The sequence below is a fragment of the Oncorhynchus kisutch genome, linkage group LG1 (assembly GCF_002021735.2).
Source record: "Oncorhynchus kisutch isolate 150728-3 linkage group LG1, Okis_V2, whole genome shotgun sequence".
Classification (NCBI taxonomy): domain Eukaryota; kingdom Metazoa; phylum Chordata; class Actinopteri; order Salmoniformes; family Salmonidae; genus Oncorhynchus; species Oncorhynchus kisutch.
Window position 1 is genome coordinate 67366135 of NC_034174.2, and position 26937 is coordinate 67393071.

At 45.2% G+C, this 26937-nt stretch overlaps 1 protein-coding gene across 4 annotated transcripts in view; it reads right to left on the reverse strand.

Moving 5' to 3' along the window:
* LOC109888635 (septin-9) overlaps positions 1–26937 on the reverse strand; it is a 103069-nt gene that overhangs the window by 63363 nt on the left and 12769 nt on the right. The window contains exons 1-2 of one of the 4 annotated variants that reach the window (XM_031831047.1): positions 14892–15134; positions 6483–7136 (exon numbers count right to left, since the gene is read on the reverse strand). In XM_031831047.1, the coding sequence (XP_031686907.1) occupies positions 6483–7136; positions 14892–14946 (709 nt within the window). In that variant the 5' untranslated portion in view covers positions 14947–15134. Of the gene's footprint in view, positions 1–6482; positions 7137–14891; positions 15183–23266; positions 23369–26937 lie in introns of those variants that run through there. The other 3 variants (XM_031831062.1, XM_031831041.1, XM_031831055.1) reach the window with 3 other exon arrangements.

Here is a 26937-nt window from a genome sequence, read left to right on the forward strand (position 1 = left end):
TCTCTCAGTTCAGCTCTACCCTCAGGGGAAGCGCTCAATACACACAGGCAGACACAGGCTTTCCACTGACCCAGTCAGAGTCCACAGCCTCCAAAACACATTCAATCACATCAGGAATAAATCCTACAAAACACAAGCAGACACATTCATTCAGTTTTAGTGAGATATAGAACCATGTGTGAGTGAGAGAAGAGAAAGGCGGGAGAGAATGAAAGAAACAGAGTAGATAAGAGAATAAGAGATTACTTAAGAGTACTTAAAAATGCACCTTTAATTACTGTCTACATGCCCTCAGCAATGTCCTATATAAGATGCGAGCATTACCTGCAAGCCAGGTCCCATAGCTATCTCCCCTAAGTCATACCCTAACCCTACACTCCACCTGTCATACTGCACCTCCTGCTGGCCACTCTGAGCTCTGCGCCCACAGACATCATTATGAGCAAACGCTGCTATCCCTCAGGGGAGCTGAAAGTAAGTGGCCAACACTGCAGTCTAATGACCTCAGTCTGTGGTTTTCCTAGCCCGCTAACGCTAACCCTGAGAGGTTTGGAACCTGTAAACAGTTTAACATGAGCCATGATGATACGCTCTAGCAGACGGCCTCCTCTACTCAATTCAATTTCAATTTAAGGGGCTTTATTGGCATGGGAAACATATGTTAACATTGCCAAAGCAAGTGAAGTAGATAAACAAAAGTGAAATAAACAATAGAAATTAAGGGTAAACATTACACTCACAGACGTTCCAAAAGAGTAGACATTTCAGACATCTCTCTCTCTCTCTCTGTCTCTCTCTCTCTCTCTCTCTCTCTCTCTCTCTCTCTCATAATGACACAGCAGGTCATGCTGAGTGCAATTAAACTGTGAGACGCCTAACCACTGTCTGAGGGGGTGTGTGTGTGCGTACGTGCATGTGTGTGTGCATGTCATAGTCCTTCCTTGTCATCAAGATGTGTTAAGAACACCCAATAAGCATCATTTCCAGTTCAGTATCTGCCTGGTTAAAATGAGTGGGGCCTCCTTTCTCTCCTCGTACCATAGTGACTTGGTGAATGACTTCATGAATACCCTGCGAGCGAGAGAGAGGCATCTCTTGCTATGATGGATACCAGTATTCATTACGCCCGATTCTGTCGCAACATTTCTTTTAAACGGAAGCAAACAAGACGGGACCGAACTGAATTAGTCCAATAGAAACTATAGTTTTGCTCCGTTTGCTTCCGTTTGGTAAACGGTTTCCGTAATGAATACACCACAGGCCCTGCTGTCAAGAGCTGCTTTACCACAGCGACTTTACCTGAGATACCAATCGGAGTGCTTCAACTAAGACTAAGAAGCTGGAGAAGGTCATTCTAGTTCCACATATGTGACACAGCATGGAATGACATGGGGAAGGGGAAACGGAATACAGTACTTTAGAATCCTAGGGAATTAGTGATATAAAGGTAAAGATTCTTACTTTGGGAATGTTGACACTCGATTTCACAGTACAGGCCCAGTGTGTGTGTGTGTGTGTCAGAGACTAACTAGTGTGATGTTAGCCAGATGGGAATGGCGGCCCCCCTATTCCCTAAACGTTCCTCTTCGGGGGTCCACTGCTAATCATGTTAATCAGCCTGGGATCTCCCTACCCTTCTGCCTCTCTCACTGTGTGTGTGTGTGTGTGTGTGTGTGGAGAGATTCTGTGTAGAAAGGGGATAGTGGGGCCCTCATCTGGTGTGATGCTGCAGAAGGTCACATGGGGGTACAAGGGTGTAGGGGACCGGGACAGACAACACACAGGCAGGCCACCAGAGGAGAATGACGGGGCATGGAGGAGAACAGTGAGAGGACTGGGTCACGGAAAACAATCAAAATCCTTCCTCACAACTTTGTTGATCAATCAAACATGTCAGTTCAGGGCCAATGAGACACTATGAGGATTTATATAAACAAATCCAATGCTGGGTTAGAGGGCTTGAAGTGTCAGAACTGATGGCATAACCAAGCACCCACCAGGACAGAGTGGTCAAGTTGAATCTCAATGGGAACTCCTCCCTGTATTGTTACAGTACAATATAACAGTAATCTGCAGTCTAATGTACCTCTGGTTCTACGGAGGTCAAAGGGCGGAAGGTAGCCTAGTGGTTAGAGTGTTGGGCCAGTAACCGAAAGGTTGCTAGATCGAATCCCTGAGCTGACAAGGTAAAAATCTGTCGTTCTGCCCCTGAACAAGGCAGTTAACCCACTCGGGAACAGTGGGTTTTCATTGTAAATAACAATTTGTTCTTAACTGACTTGCCCAGTTAAATAAAATAAAAAGGGTAGTCAACAAAGGCCTAATCATAACCCTGTCAATCTACTGTTTAGTTCAATGTAGATGTGTGATTGGGAGCAACAGTGCACTGATTCAATTAAAGAGTCTTCCAATTTCTTCTGCAGTACATATAAAACAGGTTATTTTGTGTTCTACAAACATTAGTTACCTGTTGATATTTAGAGCCACCTACAGAGATCAGAGACGGACATTTTGATCCTAGAAACGAACTAAAAATGTATCCAGATGTACTCTGTTGTGGTGAGATCACACAACTGGCTGGAAGTGCCACTGGCTCAGATCACATGACCCAGGCTGAGAGAGGAAGAGAGGCGAGGTCAGGACGAGGGGAAACAATCGTCCTGACGGACAGCACACGGAAGGAAGGAAGCCCTGGAAACCAGAGTGTGTGTCTCTGATGTCATTACCCGTTTGAAAAACTGAATGGACAGGAAAACGTCTTATCACTCAGAAAAACACAGCTGACAGTAACTTGGAAAATTTCAAACAAGGCACGGAGTCAACAATCTGTACGGCAATGTAAAGAGTTTCATATCCACAATTATCTAGTTGGATGAAAGAGGATCAATCTCTAAGTCACTTCTTTAAGTCACTTGTGAAACCACCACATCTATCACTCATAGTCACCTATTGAAATTAATTAGGGCCTACTTGTGTATTATGTTGGAGCCAATTTCTCCTACTTGACACAAAATCTGATGGAAACAACCCACACTACCAGTCCACTACAGTGCTGTGTTGTTCACGTTTCTGCTCCACTGACGCCATCTCCCCTCATTGACAGATGGAGCGGGTCAGAGCAGGGGTCAGAGTCCCTCAGTCAGGGTGGGCCCCGGCCTCAGGCCCTCCAGGCAGGTCACCCTTCATTGAGAGCCCTAACAAGGCCCTCTCCCTCTGGGAAAATAACGAGCCCAGACCTCCGTGGCCTGAGTAGGAACCAGGCTACAAGACTCCCAGCTCCAGAGCAGAAACACACACACACACACAATCGTCCCAGCAAATCTGAGCTCCTAATATTGGAGTATAGCATACAAACTCGTACCGAATGATAAAGTATGGTCATTTATACTGTTCCAGTCCACGAACACATAATGCTAAACTGGTCTGTGTCGACAGGAAAAAAGCCTACAGAATTAGAGTTAATTAAGGCCAAATAAGACATGGAATACTTGGCAGTATCGCTAATAGCACTGACTGGAACATACTGGTTTATTAAATACTGAAAGCCATGATTCATTTGATAACTGCGGAGTTCGATTTTGAGGAAGCGAACGAGCAAGGCTAAGTAGAATGCTTTTCTCCATGTGTCTGTGTCCAACATTCTGTGTCCAAAATTGCACCCTATTCCCTATATAGTGCACTAGCTTTGACCAGAGCCATAGTCCCACTATATAGGGAATAGGGTACCATCTGATAAACAAACCAATGCGTCTAGCAGCTGTAGTTTCCCTGCAGCTGGCCCCATGCTGTGTGCTCCCTCAGTCTCAGGTCTGAAACGTTGTCTAAGCGTTATTTATACATTCTCCAAACGCTTTCTAAATATGGCTTGAATGCCGTCTAAAGATCGTGTAAATGCTGACACATTAGGTCATATTTGGCTCCGGGTTTTATCCCTCAGTTTACAGGAATCTAACTTGGCTCGTGTCGGACGCCCCTTCTGGGGGCCTGAGACACGCTCAATCTGCAGAGGGAGGAAAGAAGAGGAGTGTCTGTGCGCGTGTTGTAAGAAAGAGAGCGGAGGAAAGAAGAGGAGTGTCTGTGCGAGTGTTGTCAGAAAGAGAGAGGAGGAAAGAAGAGGAGTGTCTGTGCGCGTGTTGTCAGAAAGAGAGAGGAGGAAAGAAGAGGAGTGTCTGTGCGCGTGTTGTCAGAAAGAGAGAGGAGGAAAGAAAAGGAGTGTCTGTGCGCGTGTTGTCAGAAAGAGAGAGGAGGAAAGAAGAGGAGTGTCTGTGCGCGTGTTGTCAGAAAGAGAGAGGAGGAAAGAAGAGGAGTGTCTGTGCGCATGTTGTAAGAAAGAGAGCGGAGGAAAGAAGAGGAGTGTCTGTGCGCGTGTTGTCAGAAAGAGAGCGGAGGAAAGAAGAGGAGTGTCTGTGCGCGTGTTGTCAGAAAGAGAGCGGAGGAAAGAAGAGGAGTGTCTGTGCGCGTGTTGTAAGAAAGAGAGCGGAGGAAAGAAGAGGAGTGTCTGTGCGCGTGTTGTCAGAAAGAGAGCGGAGGAAAGAAGAGGAGTGTCTGTGCGCGTGTTGTAAGAAAGAGAGCGGAGGAAAGAAGAGGAGTGTCTGTGCGCGTGTTGTAAGAAAGAGAGCGGAGGAAAGAAGAGGAGTGTCTGTGCGCGTGTTGTAAGAAAGAGAGCGGAGGAAAGAAGAGGAGTGTCTGTGCGCGTGTTGTCAGAAAGAGAGCGGAGGAAAGAAGAGGAGTGTCTGTGCATATGTTGTAAGAAAGAGAGCGGAGGAAAGAAGAGGAGTGTCTGTGCGTGTGTTGTAAGAAAGAGAGCGGAGGAAAGAAGAGGAGTGTCTGTGCGCGTGTTGTCAGAAAGAGAGCGGAGGAAAGAAGAGGAGTGTCTGTGCGCGTGTTGTCAGAAAGAGAGAGGAGGAAAGAAGAGGAGTGTCTGTGCGCGTGTTGTCAGAAAGAGAGAGGAGGAAAGAAGAGGAGTGTCTGTGCGCGTGTTGTCAGAAAGAGAGAGGAGGAAAGAAGAGGAGTGTCTGTGCGCGTGTTGTCAGAAAGAGAGAGGAGGAAAGAGAGGGATAGACAGGAAAGTACAAAGCAAAGGAAAGTGAGTGAGTGGGAACCCAAATGTATCCGATGTTGCCGACTGCTGAAACAAGCTGGTTTGCTTTAGGACTGGGTTCCTTTATACATTCATCACTTGCATATGTAGGAGAATAAAACCATATATTGTTGTTATCTCACAGTCTACCAAGAGTGCATGAATTGAAGAACAAATTGCCTGAATATTTTTTGTACATGCAGCGATAGGGGACTGAGTTGAGAGGGTATTGAAGAACAAAGCAGCCGAACATTCATTGATCGGGGACTGAGACGCTGGGCTCCAGACAGAGCAGAGGGAGGGACAGGAGAGACAGGCCGTAGTGACAGACAGGCCCAGGCTTGGCTTTAATCAAATAGACCTCTCCTCTTACAGGCCCACACCGGGGACCCAGAGCTCTCCACTCTGTGTGCAATTGCATCGTCCAGTCCCTCTGTGAGGTAGTAGAGGAGGGCAACTGGAGAGGGATGATGTGTTCTGGAAAATGTTCTGTACCCCCACCACTGGAGCTTTGAAAACTAAAATTGTATCCAAAATGTGGATACCAACACTACTGTGTACTGTGGAGGTATATGCATATTGCCAATAGTCTTAAAACAGAAAGCTGACATGAATGCAGGACCATAGTACACGGTTTCTATATATACACCTAGCCTCACTGGTCCCAGATCATGTTTGGCATGACAAAAAAACGACTTGAGTTGGCTAGATAGCACGAACAGATCTGAGACCAGTCTACGATGCACTACGATGCACATACCCCTTTTACAGAGTGGCATCTCTCCACCAAGGCAGGCTGTATCAGACTGGAGGCACTCAGCCTGTGTTGGAGAGGCCACTCCTAGAAACAGTCCCCAGATCAGTGGTCTGCTTTCTCATACCAAAGCCTCTGCTCAGAAGCCTGTGTTATGCCACGGGGAACTCCAGCCCAGATCAAACACACACACACACACTACCAAACACACCAGATCCTATGATTAGTGGTTAGCAACACACACACACACACACACACACACACACACACACACACACACACACACACACACACACACACACACACACACACACACACACACACACACACACACACACACACACACACACACACACACACACACACACACACACACACACACACCAGGCCCAAAGCCTCAAAACACTGCTTTACTCTCCCTTGCTTACACATGTATATACTGATCTCCATAGCAACTTCACAGTGACACAATTGAAACACAACAGAAAGTTGGGGTCTTCCTACAAACCCAAGCATCTCTACGGCTGTTTGTGTTCCCCACCACTTGAAGGACCTCACTCTGTTAGAGTGACTACATCCAGGATCACATGAGGAACCTAAGGACTTAGAGGGTTCATGAGAAGAAACCTAGGGTCAGAGGTTACTCACTGTCGGGGTTGGGGGACTTGGTGCGGTTGGGCGAGGAGCAGCGGATGGTGGTGACGATGGTGTTGTGGTGGGGGTTGGGGTGGTGCGGGTGGTGGACCGGTGCATGATGACCATGGTTCTCGTGGTTGTTCTTTCCATTCCCCGTTGTCTCGGGTGCTTTGGTGACGCTGATCCCTGGTGTGGTCCTCACGGCCGGGCCATCCCCCAGACTGAGGGGCTCGATCCTCCGGGCATGGCTGGGTGGATCGGGGGTCCGGGCCCCTGTGCGAATCACCACCTCCTGGGGCGTTTTAGAGAAGGCCACCTCCCGTTTGTGGCCCATCTCGGGCGTCTTAGAGTGGCCTAGGACCTCGGGTCGTTTTGCTCCGAATCGGAGGGAACCAGGGCTGGTTGGATCTACCTGCTTGGAGGAAATGTCGATGGAGAGCTCCGTGCGCCCCCGGGATATGGGTTCAGGAGGCTTGGAGCTTCCCCCTCCCATGATGGTCTTGGAGATGGAGCCGTTGTTGTTATTGCTGGCGCCCAGTTCACGGTAGTAGATGCTGGTGGGGGACATGACGGGGCGGTGGTTGGTGTTGTTGGGCACCCGGCGGGAGCCTGGCGAGGAGTTGACCGAGGTGTCCACATCCTCCACCTCAAATGACCTCTTTAGAGCTGCATGGAGGGTGAGATGAGACAGACACACTCAGTCAATGAGTCATCCATACTACCATTTCTGACATTGATGATAATCAGAGTGCACTTAGGGCCGGTTTCCTAAACAAACATTACTGCTAGTCCTGGGCTAAACAAATACAACAGCAAATATATGACTCTAATTCTAATTCCAGAGGAGCTGAACTGTTTCGACGTCCCTGGCATCGTAGCTGCTTGAGGTTAGTGGGTAGAGAGAAGCTGGAAAAGCAATCTCAGCAACATCACAAAGGAAAATGGCAGCAACAAGCAATTAAGCCAAGCTCAAATCATTTCAATAACTCGTTATTAGTGGTGCCAATCTGTCACTACATACGACTGCAGATGGCACTCTATAAGTTTATACAAGTTTAACTGGTGCCAGTTGTATGACACAGTGTGGTACTGTATGTTATAAAATGTGGTCCAATTTATACACCCACTTGCACGGCCTCAAATGGCCTTAGACTTGCATAGCATTATATAAATGAAAGTCATATATCTGCCTTCTCTACATGCATTCTTGAATATTGTATGAGATATAGATGAGTTATGGATGAGTACAATGCATTAATATCAAATTAACAAAAGGAGACACACCTCCCCCAGGTTACTGATGGCTTTGTGAGAAAATCCTAAAAATAAGTTTGAACAAAAACATGAGGCTAGTTTGGCCTTGTAGGCATTGCCTCTTAGAAGTCAACTTGAACCCCATGGAGAAGATGCTAAGCTAGTCCCTGTGGTTGCGAGTTGGTTATGACATCACAGTCACACACATCCATGACCTCACTGTACTACTCAGTAACTCCAAGCTGATGATCAGTTCTGTTATGGCCTAAAGAGTGTGTGTGTGTGTGTGTGTGTGTGTGTGTGTGCGCGCCTACACGCGTGCATGCATGCATGTACACTACCGTTCAAAAGTTTGGGGTCACTTAGAAATGTCCTGTTTTTGAAAGAAAAGAAAAGCACACAAGACGCCTCACAAGTCCTCAACTGGCAGCTTCATTAAATAGTACCCACAAAACACCAGTCTCAACGTCAACAGTGAAGAGGCGACTCCGGGATGCTGGCCTTCTAGGCTGAGTTGCAAAGAAAAAGCCATATCTCAGACTGGCCAATAAAAAGAAAAGATTAAGATGGGCAAAAGAACACAGACACTGGACAGAGAAACTCTGCCTAGAAGGCCAGCATCCCGGAGTCACCTCTTCACTATTGACATTGAGACTGGTGTTTTGAGGGTACTATTTAATGAAGCTGCCTCAAGTGTCCATGATGTCTATATGCTGTCGTATGATTGGTGTTGCTAGTCCCCTTCCCTCTGTATCTCTCTATTCAAACACTCACTGCTGCTATGGTTACCATACATCTTTCTATTTTATTTTGCTGATCTGCCTTTCCTTGTTCTTGCATTCCCTGTGCATTGAAAAGCTAGCTAACCAACGTTAGCATAGCAGCATTAGCAAACTGCTAAACCTCCTCACTGTATTTGAAGGGGCTCATGTGTACATACTGTAGGTGCTAAATGCTCTTAACAACCCCCAAAACACCTTTTAAAAAAGGTTCTCAACTAAACATTTATTTCCAACGACTAACTGTTCTCTCATGCTTCCTCCATTACGCTCTCATGGATTTGGGGAATATTGGAGTTCAATTCTGGAGTCTAAAAAATGTGCCCTCCATTTTAAGGATGTGCGTTGCTTTGGCTGTTACTAAAAACACATCCCATCTCCCAAATCTTCAATTAGAACGGGAGACCCAATCCCATATGCCGCTTATAAAACAGAACACGGTTGTAAGTTATTTCCATGTCCAAACCACTTTGCCACTGGACTCCATCCCCCATAACCCCCCTTTCCTCCCTCTTGTGTTCTATGATTGTGCTGAATGATTCCAAGGTTCTCACTACTTTCAACTCGGTCCAGGACTAGGATTTGACCTGCCAAATCAGTCTGCTGCTTAGTGCTTCGCAAACAGTGAGCTGAAAGACCATTGGTGTATCCAGTGATCTGAAATGTTCTGAACGTTGCAGACAGAAATAGAATGAACAGAGCTGACTTGATTCCCTATTCAATCTGACAGACAGTCCCATCTTTTCTACCACATACATTTCTATCTGAATGTTCTTTAACGTTACATGCTCTTGAACAGGCTCCAGGGTTGCCTGCATAGAGAGACAGTCAGTATAAGCCTAACACTGATAGGACTTAAGTGTTATTATCAGAGAGAGACTGTACAATGTATGATTTAATGCTCAATGCTTAAAAACAGTCAGCTGGGTGTAAGACCAAAGACCACGGTTGCATAGAGACTGTCAGACAGGCATAACACTGATAGGACTTAAGTGTTGTCATAACATCCAAGATGGCTGCATATGATTTAATATGACCTAGAGATGAAACTTTCTCAACGGTCGCCATCTGCTTGACAAGGACTTCAGAGAGAGACATTACGGGAATTACTATAGCGAAATAGGAATGTTCCTCGACTCAGTTCTACCATGCGGTTTTCCCACGGTTTTCTATACATTCAGAGGTCACTCTTTCAAACATCATTCCACTAGAAGACAGAGAAGAAGGATCACGTGTTTCCGAGGAAGCATCCAAGGATATCCCTGTCATGGATTTCACACGTGCTGGATGGACCTGGGATCACGGAGCGCCAGTATCCCGACGTGAGCGAAGGCCAGACGGACGATACCGTCTCATCCCCCAAGTGAAATGGCATTCCCAGACAATGAGCTGGAAATACAGAACGTCTCTGCGGAATCTCCTTAACAAACAGAGCCTACTTCTCTCTCTCCCTATGTAGCCTACCTCTTGGTGCTCTGTGTCCCACAGTCTCTTGCGAGGGGGATGACCATAATAATGGCCACAGGGCCTGGCATTTTTCCGAACAAATCTGGGCCCTAGTCCAGGCCTATAACTGGGCCAACAGAGTTTTTCCTGGCCAGATGTTGTGGTTAGGAAAACTCCTGGTCCTAGCATAGCACAAAACGCTAAGATGGAGGCTCTCTCCCGCCTGACCTAAATAGTAGGGCCGGGAAGATACCAGTATCGCAAAAACATATCCATGGCAACAATGAAAACACGAAGCAGACTCAACTCTTTGGTCCTTTCAAAACCAGCTGTATGTAAAATATTGTGTACTATAGCTTGGAAAAGAAATACACGTGGCTCTGGATGACAACATAATGATGTCTGTTTTCAACATTAGGACTGTTTTCTTAAAGAAATCTGCTATGTGTTTTGTTTCCCGGCCACGACACTAACGAGTATCGCGATACTGGTATCATCCCCGGCCCACCTAAATAGATTTCAATAGAGAGGAGGAAACAAACTTTTGTTCTCTCTCCCACCCTGCTAGGCCCAGGTGCTGGCCTTGACTTCCTGTCCCTGTGTGCATCACTGGCGTTAGCTCATCTCCTCAAGGACACACAGATAGAGTAATGGACAACAGATACTTGTACAGCTCTGATGCAGCTAGAAAGAGATAGGCTTATGATAATTCTACAGTTATGCAGGTGCTTTTATCTCATGGTTTGAGTTAACAGTATGCGTTTCACTGTTAGTCTACACCTGTTATTTACGAAGCGTGTGACGCTTAAAATGAGATTTTTATGCAGGACCTGTGAAATGTAACTATGCTCCGACCAAAACGAACCATCAGAACCACAACCTATTGTTTCCTGTTTACAGTCTCACGGTAGTTATAGAACGAGACCGACTTCCTGGTTGTGTTGGTTCTGACTGAGGTCCGAAAGATCAAAGTCGTCACCGCATCCTGTTGTGAGGTTTAGTGAGGCTAGAGAAAAGACTGAACACTGAGGAAAGAGAGGGCGAGAGAGAGAGACCATAGACGTACACTAAAACTGACTGAAAAGGTCAAGACATGAGGTTGCGTTCTCTAGGGCCCACTGTTGCACTACAGCTCATCCACATCAGTACACTATCCTACTAAACAAGGCCAATGGACGTTATGGTGGCCTTCCTGTTAGAGTCCCAGGCCTTGTTCAATTCTCCTTCACTGAGACGCTTGGTTAGTATGGGCCCTGAGCTCCATGGCATGTCGTCTGAGTCCTGATGTGACCGGCTGGATCAGCTTCCTCAAAGAAAGGGGTCTAGACGGGGGCCAGACGGCCTTCAGACCGGCCTGTTAGAACTGAAGAGTGAAGGGAGCTCTCCTGGGGACCGCAACTCTGAGGCCCAAATGCTAGAGTTTCATCAGTGTGTGTGTCTAGTCTAATTTATGTCTATTGGGCCGGATGTGCAAGTGTGTGTTTTGAGGGTTAGGGCAGAAAAGGTAAAGCTGTACTGTAGCAAATATATAGTATTACACACCATCTATGGGATACTGAAGATATTGGCAAATAAAATTGCTGACGTTTCTCTGTTCATAACACCATGGTTTTAAGTCTGTAGTCAATGGTTGTGAACCACTGACCCATCTCTTACATTCCAGACTCGCTCACTTCCTGATCAATATCACATGACGGTGGAACGATGAGAACACTGACAGTTACTGTAATACTGCCAGATTACCGTCTATGAAAACATAAGAGGCATGATGATATAATGCTAGCATTTAAAACTGTGCAGTGTCAGACATTTACTACTGTACATACAATGCCAAACCCACTGGCAAAACAGCGATTATGGCTTGAATGAAATGTCCATTCAAGTTGACAACACTTTATCTTGATACACTAACACAAACTGTAACGGTGAAGTTGAACTCCGTGGCGCTACATACGCACACAGCGGTTCTGCCAGTGTCAACAAAAGCGGGCTACAACATTATGCAGTGGAATTTTAATATCATAGAAATCTTTCAAAACCGAGTCTGACAAGGCAAGGCCATCGACTGACCGATAAAGTTACTCAAACCCTCCCCTTATATTCCACTTGATCAGTCCAAAGGTTAGCCACCGCTAAATGGTAGGGTGTCAAATACACACTTCCTTTTTGTCTTCTCTGGACACTGTTGGGTTTATGCTGACACACGGCGTGTGTAACTCTGCTCGTGTTCTGGCTGACACCAGGTACAGCACAAAATAATTATAGTAGAGAGAGCGAGCGACAGAGGCAAAGAGAGAGAGAGAGAAAGAAAGATATGGAGGAACTCAAAGTGAACGCAGCTGTTGGTAGTTCAGTAGTGCTTGGCTCCATACCTTTCAGTCTGAACCCCTGGGTGCTTGGCAGGTAAGGCTTAGTTCATTCCTTTGAACAAGCAACACCCACAGGTTAACGACTATAAAGCCTTCTGTACTGCAGGCTACTGCCACCCTGGTTTACATCCCTTGTTGACCACAGGAGCCGTTTCCAATGTTAGAAGTATCAAGAGTGGACAGATTCCAGACAACACCTGCAGCTATTTCAAACTCCACAATAGCAAACAGACCGCGAGAGGACTATTCACTGTTGATGAGTAGGCCTATTAGCTATCGAGTCGATTCACTGTGCAGTTGATTCACTATGCGGTTCATTCACTATTCAGCTCATTCAGCTTATCAGAGAGCGGTATAAGAGACCAAGGCTTATGACTTGATGTTGATCTCAGATGCACTCAAAAAGAAGAAATACAAATCCATACCGACGCACTAACATAAACCACACAATCTAAAAACACACACTGTCCACAAACAATAAGCCTCTGGAAAATCCCCACACTTTTAGTTTGAGCTGAGAGCCAGACAGATAAGAGACCAGACTGGATTTGCCAGTAAATGGAAGAGTAGGCCTACGACAGCAGTGCTTCAGCAGCAGTGTGTGACAAGTAGTGATATTTCTACACAGCCCCCAGATCAGATACCAGGGAGAATCAGATACAAGTAGTGATATTTCTACACAGCCCCCAGATCAGATACCAGGGAGAATCAGATACAAGCAGAATCCACAACTGCCTGAGAGGACAGGCTGAGTGACAGGGTGGCTGACATCATCAGGCTAACATGGCACTGATATGGTCCTGTTCATCCATTTGATCATGCAGTACTGCTACTGAACACATAATCACTCACCAAAAAAACAAACCTACAGATGTGGGAGACAGAGTCTGGTCTGTCCAATATGGAGAGATCACCACAATCCTTTCTCTCAAAAGAGCAAGGTCTTACAAGGTCTGACTGATATTTTTTTAAGGGACTTTCTAAAACAGGACCACACATACAGAAGTGTAATTCTAAGGGAGTGAATGCACATTTAGACTGATCTGACCAAGAGAGCGAGAACCCGACGCTCATCAAGTGCTGGACTGCGTCCATATGACCCTAAACCAATGAATTAATAATACTGAAATGTTTAACTGTGTTCAGGCACACATTCAGTTTCTCAGATCTGACGGAGTAAGCACACTTTCAGTTCAATGTGTGTGTGTTTTGGTTTTACTGTCCTTGTGGGGATAAAAATAAGAATCCCGCACACTGCTCGATAGTACCACTGCTCTTTTAATAACCTTCACGTAATCGGCCTCCAGAGTCCTCACAAGGATAGTAAAACAAGAAAATTCAGACAAATGGGTACATTTTGTCAAGCCCACAAGGAAAACGTTTTTTTTTGCCTTAGCGGTTAGTTTTAGGCTTACAATTAGGGTTAGAGATACAGTTAGGGGTTAGGTTTAGTTTTAGGGTTAAGGTTGGATTAAGGATTAGGGGTTAGGTTTAGTTTTAGGGTTAAAATTGGATTAAGGATTAGGGGTTAGGTTTAGTTTCAGGGTGAAGGTTAGATTAAGGATTAGGGGTTAGGTTTAGGTTTAGTTTCAGGGTGAAGGTTAGATTAAGGATTAGGGGTTAGGTTTAGTTTCAGGGTGAAGGTTAGATTAAGGATTAGGGGTTAGGTTTAGTTTCAGGGGGAAGGTTAGATTAAGGATTAGGGGTTAGGTTTAGTTTCAGGGTGAAGGTTAGATGAAGGATTAGGGGTTAGGGCAGGGTTTCCCAACCTCGGTCTTTGGGACCCCAAGGGGTGCATGTTTTTTTGAATGCCCTAGCAGAAAACAGCGGATTCAAATAATCAACTAATCATCAAGCTTTGATCATTTTAATCAGCTGTTTAGTTAGGGCAAAAACCAAAACCGTGCACCCCTTGGGGTTAGGGAAAATAGGAATTTGAATGGGAATCAATTGTTTGTTCCCCACAAGGATAGCAAAACAAACGTGTGTGTGTGTGTTTGTTGGGGGGGGTTCAGTGTGTGACGGTCCTGTCAGACCTCTCACAGCTGGAGGGAAGTACACACTCGGACCGGAGGAGGAAGAGGAAAGGAGGAAGAGGACAACAAAGGAAATCAATGTTAGCTTCACAGGACAGCTAGGAAAACAAAGGAGAGAGAGGGGACACACTGAGGAGTTGTGAATGAATTGGGGGTTTGATGCGGTGGCCAGATGAGGCTTTACTATAAGTCCCTTTAATGCTTTCAGCTGGAACGTTTCCTGTGGTGGAGTAGCACTGTCAATACTGGGGTACTCTACTGATGTAACTAGGATATGATCAATAACAGACTCATTAAGAAACCGAGGGGAACACATGTCCAATGCGCACACACACACAAACAAACTGGAGAAACAGAGCGAGAGAGAGAAGGGAGAGACCAGTGCTGTTAAGTGAAGAAGGCTAGTGACTCAATTGTAAATTTGATCTGGAAATAGTATTTTGGACATCAGTCGTTAGTCACCACTGGCTGTCGATGGGAAGGTCTGTGACAAGTAAAAGAGAGTAATCAAAACATAGAATTCAAAACATGACAAACCTTCAAAGTCCGAGATAATTCCGTCCAAGTGAGCAGTAACCTTGGAGTCAGACATGTTGCTGGTTTGATATAAAAGTAAACAGAATTTCCAAATCCCTTCCCAATCAAGGTAACGTTCCACAGTCCCTCTACTGATTCTAAATAAATCCCAAATTAGGAGTCAGAGTAAAAACCAGAGTGCTGAGTAGTCGATCTGATCCAAGCCCACAGCTTTCTTAAAGGAGCAACTTATTTTTCTCTGCTTCCTCCTATGCCTGGCACTACATCGCAGCGTTCAGTCTTCAGAGAGTGAAAGGCAAGCCCTCCTCTCCTCCCCTCAGAGAGAAACTCCCTCCCTCTTTTTTTGTGCATCTCCCTGACTGCCGTCTCCCTCTCAATGAGTGTGTGTGTGTGTGTGTGTGTGTGTGTGTGTGTGTGAGTGTGTGTGTGTGTGTGTGTGTGTGTGTGTGTGTGTGTGTGTGTGTGTGTGTGTGTGTGTGTGTGTGTGTGTGTGTGTGTGTGTGTGTGTGAGTGTGTGTGAGTGTGTGTGTGTGCGTGTGCGTGTGTTCGTGCATGACTGTGTGTGTGTGTGCGTGCATGACTGTGTCTGTGTGTCAAGTCTGATCCCATAACATTCTACAACATGTAAAAAGACATGAGCCAACAGGGGAAATGTCACACAGCCACTTAACCAACTTCCTGGCCTCATGTAATCAACCAGCAAGCTCCTCTTCCCTCAGCCAACCAGTCAAAAAGTCAGGCCCTCAAAAATGGCCTTCATAAACCTCAAGCCACTCAGTCCCACTCCACTCGAGCTAACATGAACTGACCACCTCAGAAAGTACCTCAGTAGTTACAGATAAACATGGAATTCTGCCTCACGACCACTAATTAAAAAACACTCACTTCTCTGGTACTTTCCTGACACAAAGTCTGACAGAATCTGCAATGGCACCCTTTTCCCTATATAGGGCCCTGGACAAAAAGGTAGTGCACTATATGAGCCCTGGACAAAAAGGTAGTGCACTATATGAGCCCTGGACAAAAAGGTAGTGCACTATATGAGCCCTGGACAAAAAGGTAGTGCACTATATGAGCCCTGGACAAAAAGGTAGTGCACTATATGAGCCCTGGACAAAAAGGTAGTGCACTATATGAGCCCTGGACAAAAAGGTAGTGCACTATATGAGCCCTGGACAAAAAGGTAGTGCACTATATGAGCCCTGGTCAAAAAGGTAGTGCACAATATGAGCCCTGGTCAAAAAGGTAGTGCACTATATGAGCCCTGGTCAAAAAGGTAGTGCACAATATGAGCCCTGGTCAAAAAGGTAGTGCACAATATGAGCCCTGGTCAAAAAGGTAGTGCACTATATGAGCCCTGGTCAAAAAGGTAGTGCACAATATGAGCCCTGGTCAAAAAGGTAGTGCACTATATGAGCCCTGGTCAAAAAGGTAGTGCACTATATGAGCCCTGGTCAAAAAGGTAGTGCACTATATGAGCCCTGGTCAAAAAGGTAGTGCACTATATGAGCCCTGGTCAAAAGGTAGTGCACTATATAGTACAGTCCAGGCTGCATCACATCTGGCAGTGATTGGGAGTCCCATAGGTCGGAGCACAATTGGACCAGCGTTGTCCAGGTTTGGCCTGGGTAGGATGTCATTGTAAATAAGAATTATTTCTTAACTGACTTGCCTAGTTAAATAACATTTTTTTTTAAAGGTTTATATATATATATATATATATATATATACATACACACACACACACACACACACACACACACACACACACACACACACACACACACACACACACACACACACACGTAATAGGGTTCCATTTCAGACTCATCCTTTGACTCACTACCTCTCTAATTAAAGAACACTAATTTCTCTGGAAGTTTCCTAACTGATTACACTGTAGGGCCTAGTGTGGCTAGGGAGCGAGTCACACACACACTCACTCCCTGTTAAAAAATGGTTCCGAGAGAAAACACAGGAAGTTAAGATCTGTGGGGATTTCAGAGAGTGTGTAACCTAATAACACAACGCGGGAATGAGCTTGATAAGACAGCATTTGATCGGAGTGGTGATTACATGTCCCTGGGGACTACTTTTTGGGGGGTGAGTACCAAGTTCTGAAGCAAGCTTGGAAAACTGTTGATATAAAAATAATAGAAAAAGACAAAAAGTAACATATTGTTGTCCTTGTGCTTCATACTAAAGTCTGCACCGCAGTCACCCTGCAGGAATTAGCATTAGGACGCAATAGTAGAGCTATTTACATATGATCTCCCGTTAGCATTCTACGCTAACAAAGCAATAGGAGAGCTATCTGCTTATGATCTCCCGTTAGCATTCTACGCTAACAAAGCAATAGTAGAGCTATCTGCTTATGATCTCCCGTTAGCATTCTACGCTAACAAAGCAATAGTAGAGCTATCTGCTTATGATCTCCCGTTAGCATTCTACGCTAACAAAGCAATAGCGTAATTAGTGATGAGCGACTCATGGCTTTTCCAGAGCAACTCACTTCCTGTTTGGAGCCAGACATGTTGAGACCTACAGGAAGTCAACATTGTAATCACACAGTGTATTTCACCCTTAGTGGAGCATATGGACCATACAGAGGACACCTCTGATGCCAACAAGCAATTTCCGTCTTGTGAATGTGTACTATGTATACTAGACGGCTGTATGAATGAAAAGGTATTTTTGAGAAGGTCAATATCATCATAGGAACCTGGGCCCACCTGGTGGCTGGCGTTGCCTCACCCTAACACCTTCAGGTCAGGAGCGGTACTGTTGTGTTTTATTGTGTGTTCTGGTTCCTTCCTATGGCGAGTGTCTAGGGACCAGGGCCAGAAGCTGTCAGGTAGAGTGTGTGTGTGTGTGTGTCCAAGGACTATGGAGTGTGTGTATTTATGATATATACCAGTTATAGGATTGGAATACTTCTGCTAGACTGCTACCATGTTTACCACTTGTGCTGTGTTTCAAAGGTTACAGTCTTCTATGGATTGTGTACGGTGCCTCTTAGTGCTGAAAGCAACCATGGGTTGAGTCAGCCTCATAAGTACTCACATACCCACATTCTGTGTGTCATACATCCAGTAAACCTGACAGCTGTGTATAGGTGTGTGGTGTGTGTATGTTGCAGGACATCCTCACTAACCCATGCATGTGCATTCATGTATGTATATTTGGTCAAATGTAGCAGTGTGTGGCCCCCTGGTACTCAGACTCAGTGGCAGTCCTGTAAACCATATGCCACACAGCCTCAGTCCTCAATTAAACCTAAAACACACCGTGCGAAATACGCACCTCCCCAGCCATCATATATTTATCTAAACACGCACGCAAACACACACGCACACGCAGATGATGGCTCCCTTCCAGGCATCGGGAGACAGATTTTCAAAACAACATCTGGAGCGCGTGTGTGTTTCAGTACCCCTGAAATGTACACTAAACAGTGTTTGAAGGCTCAGGGCTAAACTGTACGGCTAAACTGTAGAAAAATATCCACCAAAACAATACAGCCTGGTCCTGGATAATGGGGGAGAGAGAGAGAGAGAGAGAGAGAGAGAGAGAGAGAGAGAGAGAGAGAGAGAGGAGACAGGAGAGCTGTGGTGTCGATGCATGTTGTTTGTGTAAACGGGTGCCGGTTTGGGTCAGTACAATGCACTTATAGGATAGGCTGGTCTAGGACTCTTCACATATTCACACGGACTACTTCACGTCATCTCTCCCCAGTATATGTGGGTTAGCTTTGTCACTTACGCTGTAGGCCTCCTAATACTTGACTGGTTGTACCTGCAGACTTAGTTGTCAGGCCAATTTCAGAAGAATAGGAACACACAACCATAGACGTTCATCACCAGGAAGTGACACAAAACCAGTCGCCCCACATCAATTCCTTTTATGAGTGTGTGTGTGGGATTAGACAGTTTCTCTAAAATGACACCTTTTAAAACGTGATTGTCCTGACCTTTCGGTCCAGACAGCGTGGCAACACTGCGCTGATGACTGCTGATGAAATTGACGGAGCTAAATGAACTTGGCTTCAATAAAAGCTTTAGTAGAGAAACTCTACAGAATTAAACGGGATAATAAAACTCAGAGAACGAGAGAGAGAGAAAGCAAGAGCGCGTGAGAGCTGTCCAACTAGAAGTCGTAAACACGCCAGGACTCCTAGCCTGACTGGATCATTTCACACTTTGCCCATCAGGCATAAAACACACACTGTGCGATGAAGTGTGCCTTTCCACATGTCACGTTATGATGCATTTAGACGAGGGCCGAAAAGCAAAAAAAATCATACCAGTCATCAAATCACATTTTATTTGTCACAGGCGCCGAATACAACAGGTGTGGACTTTACTGTGAAATGCTTACTTTCGAGCCCTTCCCAACAATGCAGAGTTTAAGAAATTAGAATAAAAAGAAAAATAGTAACACGAGAGGAATAAAATAAAGTACACAAGAATATATATACGGGGAGTACCAGTATCAGATCAATGTGCAGTAGTATGATGTATTTGAGGTAGATATGTACATGAAGGCAGGGTAAAATGACGAGGCATCAGGATAGATAATAATAAGGTATTTGAGGTAGATATGTACATGAAGGCAGGGTAAAGTGACGAGGCATCAGGATAGATAATAATAAGGTATTTGAGATAGATATGTACATGAAGGCAGGGTAAAGTGACTAGGCATCAGTATAGATAATAATAAGGTATTTGAGGTAGATATGTACATGCAGGCAGGGAAAAGTGACTAGGCATCAGGATAGATAATAATAAGGTATATGAGGTAGTTATGTACATGAAGGCAGGGTAAAGTGACTAGGCGTCATATAGATAATAGATAGATAATAATAATGTCACACCCTGACCTTAGAGATCCCTGTTTATTCTCTATATTTTGGTTAGGTCAGGGTTTGACTAGGGTGGGTACTCTAGTTTTTGTATATCTATGTTTTCTTTTTCTTTGTTGGCCTAGTATGGTTCCCAATCAGAGGCAGCTGTCTATCGTTGTCTCTGATTGGGGATCACACTTAGGCAGCCCTTTTTCCCACTTTCAGTTGTGGGATCTTGTCTTTTTTGTGTTGCATGGTTTTGCACTCCTAGCTTTACGTCTGTTTAGTTGTTTATTGTTTTTTTGGTGGAACATTTAAAATTAAAGGATATGTACACCTACCACGCTGCATCTTGGTCCGGTTATTTTACAAACGAGGTACATAACAAATAAGGTATTTGAGGTAGATATGTACATGAAGGCAGGGTAAAGTGACTAGGCATCAGGATAGATATTTTATTTCACCTTTATTTAACCTGGTAGGCAAGTTGAGAACAAGTTCTCATTTACAATTGCGACCTGGCCAAGATAAAGCAAAGCAGTTCGACACATACAACGACACAGAGTTACACATGGAGTAAAACAAACAAGTCCCATCTACCGTGGTGGCTGACGGCATTCACCGCCAGCCTCAATGACATTTACTGTCGTGCTCTCATTGAAAACAATGACATCGGCTTTGCCATCTACCGTCCACCACGTACCATCTAAACATACCATTATTGTAGCATTCCCTACAGGTTACATTAGCATTTCCCACACCTTCAATGAATGTTCCACTGGTGCAAGGCCCAGTCAGACCCGTAGATCATACAAGGGTCACACGAGAGCTGGCTAGTACTAGTATCCATTGACGAATATATCATGACTAACCTAACCCCAGATTTGACCCCTGTTCCGTCATTTCCATATAATAGCCTAGTACCAGCCAAACTCCCAACACCAAAAGGTGGGGCTTCCAAAGAGCCTGCCTGCCCAGTTTCTTTCTTTCCTGTTCTCAATGTCCAGGGCCATGTTCTTTGGGCCCGGTCTTATCCTAGTGGAGAAATAATAATATTAGCAGACAATAAAAGGTAGGGTGCAGAGAGGTGGGAAGGTAGAAGTGTCGACAGCTGACTCATGGAGGAAATCCTGTGCACTGCTTTTATGGAACACAAAGAGCCATGAAACTTCCTCTACAGGGGTTAGCCATTGGGTAGTGTGCATGTGTGTGAGTGGAGTCTTGCATGTGTTTGTTGTGCTGTGTCTTAAGGGTACTGCATTGGCTATCGCCTGCATTCACTGCACTGTTTACATTGTGCAAAACCCAAACAAACTCAAAGGAAAATTCACACACAGCAGCCGAAGGATGAGTAAGCTGACGTGTGACACACTGAACAGGCCTTGTGTTGATCCAGAGCATGTAAGAACCAGTGTTCAGAGCAAAGCCCTATCGTCACCTCCCTCCCTCCACATTGACCTCAACTGGTCTATCAACTACCACCTCAGACACCAATAGCCTGCCATGGCTGTGATGAGAGCATCACCCAACAGGATATCCTGTACTGATCATATCTCTATTTAAAATGTCACAATACAGACAGTTAAAAGGCATTTCTGATCTCCTCTCAATTCCACTATTAATCATCGGTTTTCATTTTTCCACTGAAGCACCAGCCAGACACATTGAGTGAGTCAACTATCTGCCATTATAGCACAATGTGCTGCCCATACGTAGAGATGATCAATAAGACATCACATTGAACATATTATCTTAAATCCAGCACAGCCGAGGGTACTGAGGCTACACCACGGCCGTAACTCTGAGGACTGACGCTACGGTTTATAGCAGAGAGGTTTGAAACACTACAGAGCCAAAACGGAGAGTGGCGACAGAGGCTCAGATCACGGGTCCAAAATGTCCAGCTAAGACTTAATACTCTAGCTCATATCACTCTTAAACCAAGTCAAGTGTTTTTTGGGAGGAAAAGTTGATTGTCATAGCAACACATCTAAAAACAATCCCATAAAAACAAAATGAAGAGTTGAGCAGAAACAGGAAGTTGCTCAGCCCAGGGCTTCCTGGGTGAAAGGCGACTGCTGCCACCAAACGCTCGAGCTGTGGAAAAACCTCACACTTCTTCTCGCTCCCGCCAACGTCCGACTTTGCTAGATTCTTCCAACTCACACAAGAAAGAAATCCCCGTCTGCAAAATATGAATCATCCACATGGAACTTTTCACAGAACTCTGTGAAATGGTGGTGCACTCCACTGACTGCCTGCAGAGACAGACTGCTAAGGGAAAACTCACATAGCAACACTGCCTCCCTGTGGTCTAATCTAGAACTATACAGAGTCTGCACAGCAGATCATATGCACTCGGAGCTGAAGTGGAGCCATCTCATTAGCAGCTGAGTGAAGGCAAATATTCAGAGTGACGCTCAGTTTGACGTCCGACGCTAATCTCCACAAGCCTGTTGGATTAGCCTTATCGTTTTAATCCAGTCTGAGCCCATACGGGCCAGTTTAGAAGCCCCTCTACACGCAAAACGTACCAAAAAAACTGAAAATCCAATGAAAGATTTTGATTAGGCAGATCTATGGATCAGAGATAGCTTCAGTCGTAGCACTGTGTGTAAACAGAGAGGGTGACATGAACAGGGGAAGTGGAGGAATATCAACCCTGAAGTTGAGAGCTACAGCGGGGAGGACACAGCATGACAAGACACGCAGTCTGACAGGACACAGTGTGTGGGACGTGCTAGGCTTTCCTGAAAGACGCTGGCGGAGGCCACAACCGCAAAAAAAGCATATTATGAGCTCATGCCTCATCCCATAATTAAAAATAGACTTTCCCATCAACCATAGTTAATCCAGATGACTGAAATCAAGCATAAACTCCCTTGTACGCATGGCCATGACATTATTCGGAGTGAATCATGTCTATAGTCTAGCTCCCACATCAGGGTCAGCTGAAGTAAATCATTAGTCCCTCATATCCAATGCAATCCTACTGCAATGCCTCAGTCACAAATTGCATATGTTTGTGGCTTTTCCACATTTCTTTCCGTAGTAGTGTCCAGGATACCTTGTAGTCATAGGGCTTAAGACGCTTCTTCACATGATGCCCACTCACTCACCCACTCACTCAGTAAAGGCAGCCGTACACAATCTCACAGCTGACAGTGTCAGAAAGAGACAAAGAAAACCACCCGCTGTAGAGTAAACTATTACATGTCAACACTTAAAAATGGAGAGAATTAGAGCCGATGATCATATTCTTGTGGAATTTACTAGCAAGATGAATTGGTTAGTCCTAAACTCTTCAAACAGTAGTGAGGCAACCAGACTAGACAGACAGCGTGCCCCAGTGTCTACTGTACTGCCGACTAAGCAAACAGAACCTCGAATGACTCGTGGCTTCCTCTACACAGGCAAGGCAGCAAACTAAAGTTACCAAGTGAGTTAGAAAAGAGAGAATTAAGCAGCTTTTCTTCAATGAAAAAGACTCCAAACTACGCAGAAGAAAAAAGTTTGAGAGACCAGAACTTACCGGCTATTCTGTCTCGCTCCATTACTTGCTCACAGCCTTAGCCACATGTAATGTCTGTCTTTTTTCTCTCTCTCCTTTTTTTGCTGAAGACTTCCCCTTTTTCTGTCTGACTTAGTCACATCTCTCCCCCTCCCTCCCTCTTAGGTCTAATGTCTTCAATCTGCCGTGATAATGCAGTTTTAGCACTGTGTGACGATGCAGTGTTAGTACTGTGTGATAATGCAGTGTTAGAACTGTGTGATGATGCAGTGTTAGTACTGTGTGATTATGCAGTTAGTACTGTGCGATGATGCAGTGTTAATACTGTGTGATGATGCCATGTTAGTACTGTGCGATAATGAAGTGTTAGTACTGTGTAATGATGCAGTGTTAGTACTGTGTAATGATGCAGTGTTAGTACTGTGTGATGATGCAGTGTTAGTACTGTGTGATAATGCAGTGTTAGCACTGTGTGATAATGCAGTGTTAGTACTGTGTGATGATGCAGTGTTAGCACGGTGTGATGATGCAGTGTTAGCACTGTGTGATGATGCAGTGTTAGTACTGTGCGATGATGCAGTGTTAGTACTGTGCGATAATGCAGTGTTAGTACTGTGCGATGATGCAGTGTTAGTACTGTGTGATAATGCTGTGTTAGTACTGTGTGCTGATGCAGTGTTAGCACTGTGTGATGATGCAGTGTTAGTACTGTATGATGATGCAGTGTTAGAACTGTGTGATAATGCAGTGTTAGTACTGTATGATGAATCAGTGCTAACACTGTGTGATGATGCAGTGTTAGCACTGTGTGATGATGCATTGTTAGTACTGTGCGATGATGCAGTGTTAGTACTGTGCGATAATGCAGTGGTAGTACTGTGTGATGATGCAGTGTTAGCACTGTGTGATAATGCAGTGTTAGCACTGTGTGGTAATGCAGTGTTAGTACTGTGCGATGATGCAGTGTTAGAACTGTAAGATGATGCAGTGTTAGTACTGTAAGATGATGCAGTGTTAGTATTGTGTGATGATGCAGTGTTAGCACTGTGTGATGATGCAGTGTTAGTACTGTGTGATGATGCAGTGTTAGCACTGTGTGATGATGCAGTGTTAGCACTGTGTGATGATGCAGTGTTAGCACTGTGCGATGATGCAGTGTTAGTACTGTACGATGATGCAGTGTTAGTACTGTGCGATGATGCAGTGTTAGTACTGTGTGATAATGTAGTGTTAGTACTGTGTGATGATGCAGTGTTAGTACTGTGCGATGATGCAGTGTTAGTACTGTGTGATAATGCAGTGTTAGTACTGTATGATGAATCAGTGTTAGCACTGTTAGCACTGTGTGATGATGCATTGTTAGTACTGTGCGATGATGCAGTGTTAGTACTGTATGATGATGCAGTGTTAGAACTGTGTGATAATGCAGTGTTAGTACTGTGTGATGAATCAGTGTTAGTACTGTGCAATGATGCAACGTTAGCACTGTGTGACGATGCAGCGTTAGTACTGTGGGATAATGCAGCGTTAGTATGGTGGGATAATGCAAAGGTAGCACTGTGTGACGATGCAGCGTTAGTACCTTGCGACGATGCAGCGTTAGTACTGTGGGATAATGCAACGCTAGCACTGCGGGATAATGCATCGGTAGCATGTTGGGACAATGCAGCGGCAGCACCGTGGGATAATGCAACGTTAGTATAGTGGGATAATGCGGCGGTAACGTGGCGGGATAATGCAGCGTTAGTACTGTGGGATAATGCATCGTCTGCGTGTCGGGATAATGAAACGTTGGCACTGTGGGATAATGTAGCGGTGTCATGGCTGGATAATGCAGCGGTAGTATGGTGGGATAATGCAACGTTAGTACTGTGTGACGATGCAGCGTTAGTATGTTGGGATAATGCAACGTTAGTACTGTGTGACGATGCAGCGTTAGTATGGTGGGATAATGCAACGTTAGCACTGTGTGACAATGCAGCGTTAGTATGGTGGGATAATGCAACGTTAGCACTGTGTGACGATGCAGCGTTAGTATGGTGGGATAATGCAACGCTAGTACTGTGGGATAATGAAGTGTTGGTATGGTGGGATAATGCAGCGTTAGTACTGTGGGATAATGCAACGTTAGTACTGTGGGACAACGCAACATTAGTACTGTGGGATAATGCAACATTAGTACTGTGTGACAATGCAGCGTTAGTATGGTGGGATAATGCAGAGTTAGCACTGTGTGACGATGCAGAGTTAGCACTGTGTGACGATGCAGCGTTAGCACCGTAGGATAATGCAATTTCAGTACTGTGTGATAATGCAACGCTAGTACTGTGGGATAATGCAACGTTAGTATTGTGGGACAATGCAACGTCAGTACGGTGGGATAATGCAACGTTAGTACTGTGGGATAATGCAGTGTTAGTACCATGTGGCCGTGTGCTGATCATATAGACGTTCTCTCTATCTTTCTCTAGAAAGATCATGGAACTCAAGCACTCTGCTACCTCCATTTAACAGCCCCCAATCTCTCTCTCTCTCACACACACACACACACACACACACACACACACACACACACACACACACACACACACACACACACACACACACACACACACACACACACACACACACACACACACAAATGTACTCTCTGTTACTGTGTAGGGACCTTCGACACCATTCTAAGATGCCATGGTTACAAGGTAAACGTGGGGAAAGCGGATGAAGAATACTCCCATAACAACATCACACTCAACTGAGTGAGTTATAGAGGAACTTTAACATTTCCTGACCAGAGACCGTGTATTCTATCCTCCCAGAGTATCTCCAGTTCTAGTGACTGGGGTTTAATCAGGAAAAACAAACACTGGAGTCACTTAAGAGACCCGGAGCATTCCGTAGTGCCCACCCCTAACCCCACTCCCTTTCCAACCCCTCCCCTGACGCCAGGAGAGCAGGACGCACTCTGGCCTCTGACCCTCCACCTTGCTCTCAGGAGAGGTCACTTAGCGAGCTGCCGTCTGGGCGAGAAAACGGCCAAACAAACCGTCTGGGCGAGAAAACGGCCAAACAAACACACACAAGTTACAAGCACTTCACTTCCCTTTCCATTTGTTCTCAAAGGGACATCCGATCCCTCCCTAGATAGCTAAGTCGCTAACTCTGCACTATCTAGATAGCTTTAGCGTAAACATGATTGGAGACAAACCCTTTGGCTCATTCAGGTGAATGTGACCTGTCCTGGGCTGTTTTAGTTTAATCTACAGGAACCGCGGCTGGGTGAGGACAGTGATATGCTACAGTTGCGATAGGGCAAGTTGTTTATCTTGGCTCGCCCTGATGACAAATGCCCGGCTTTATCTGAGGTGAGGTGATGATACAAGAGACGGGGCTGGGGATGGTGTACGTGTCGACGGGGATTTATTGTACGTTGTCAAAAACTTAAACCGGAGCCAAACTTTGCAGTCTCTCTGCCAAGGAGATCAGTGATCAGAAGTGAGTTCACAAACATTCATAACAACCTTCTCTGGGATTTTTCCCTCTGTCTTGTTAGATCCTCTTTTTAAATTGCTTCATCTACTGTATGGAGGGACCCAAGGAAGTTGGAACCAGTCATGAAAGGGTCAACAGATGGGACACACACAAACACCCCAATCTACATACACACACTGGAGCCCTGTGGGAATGAGACA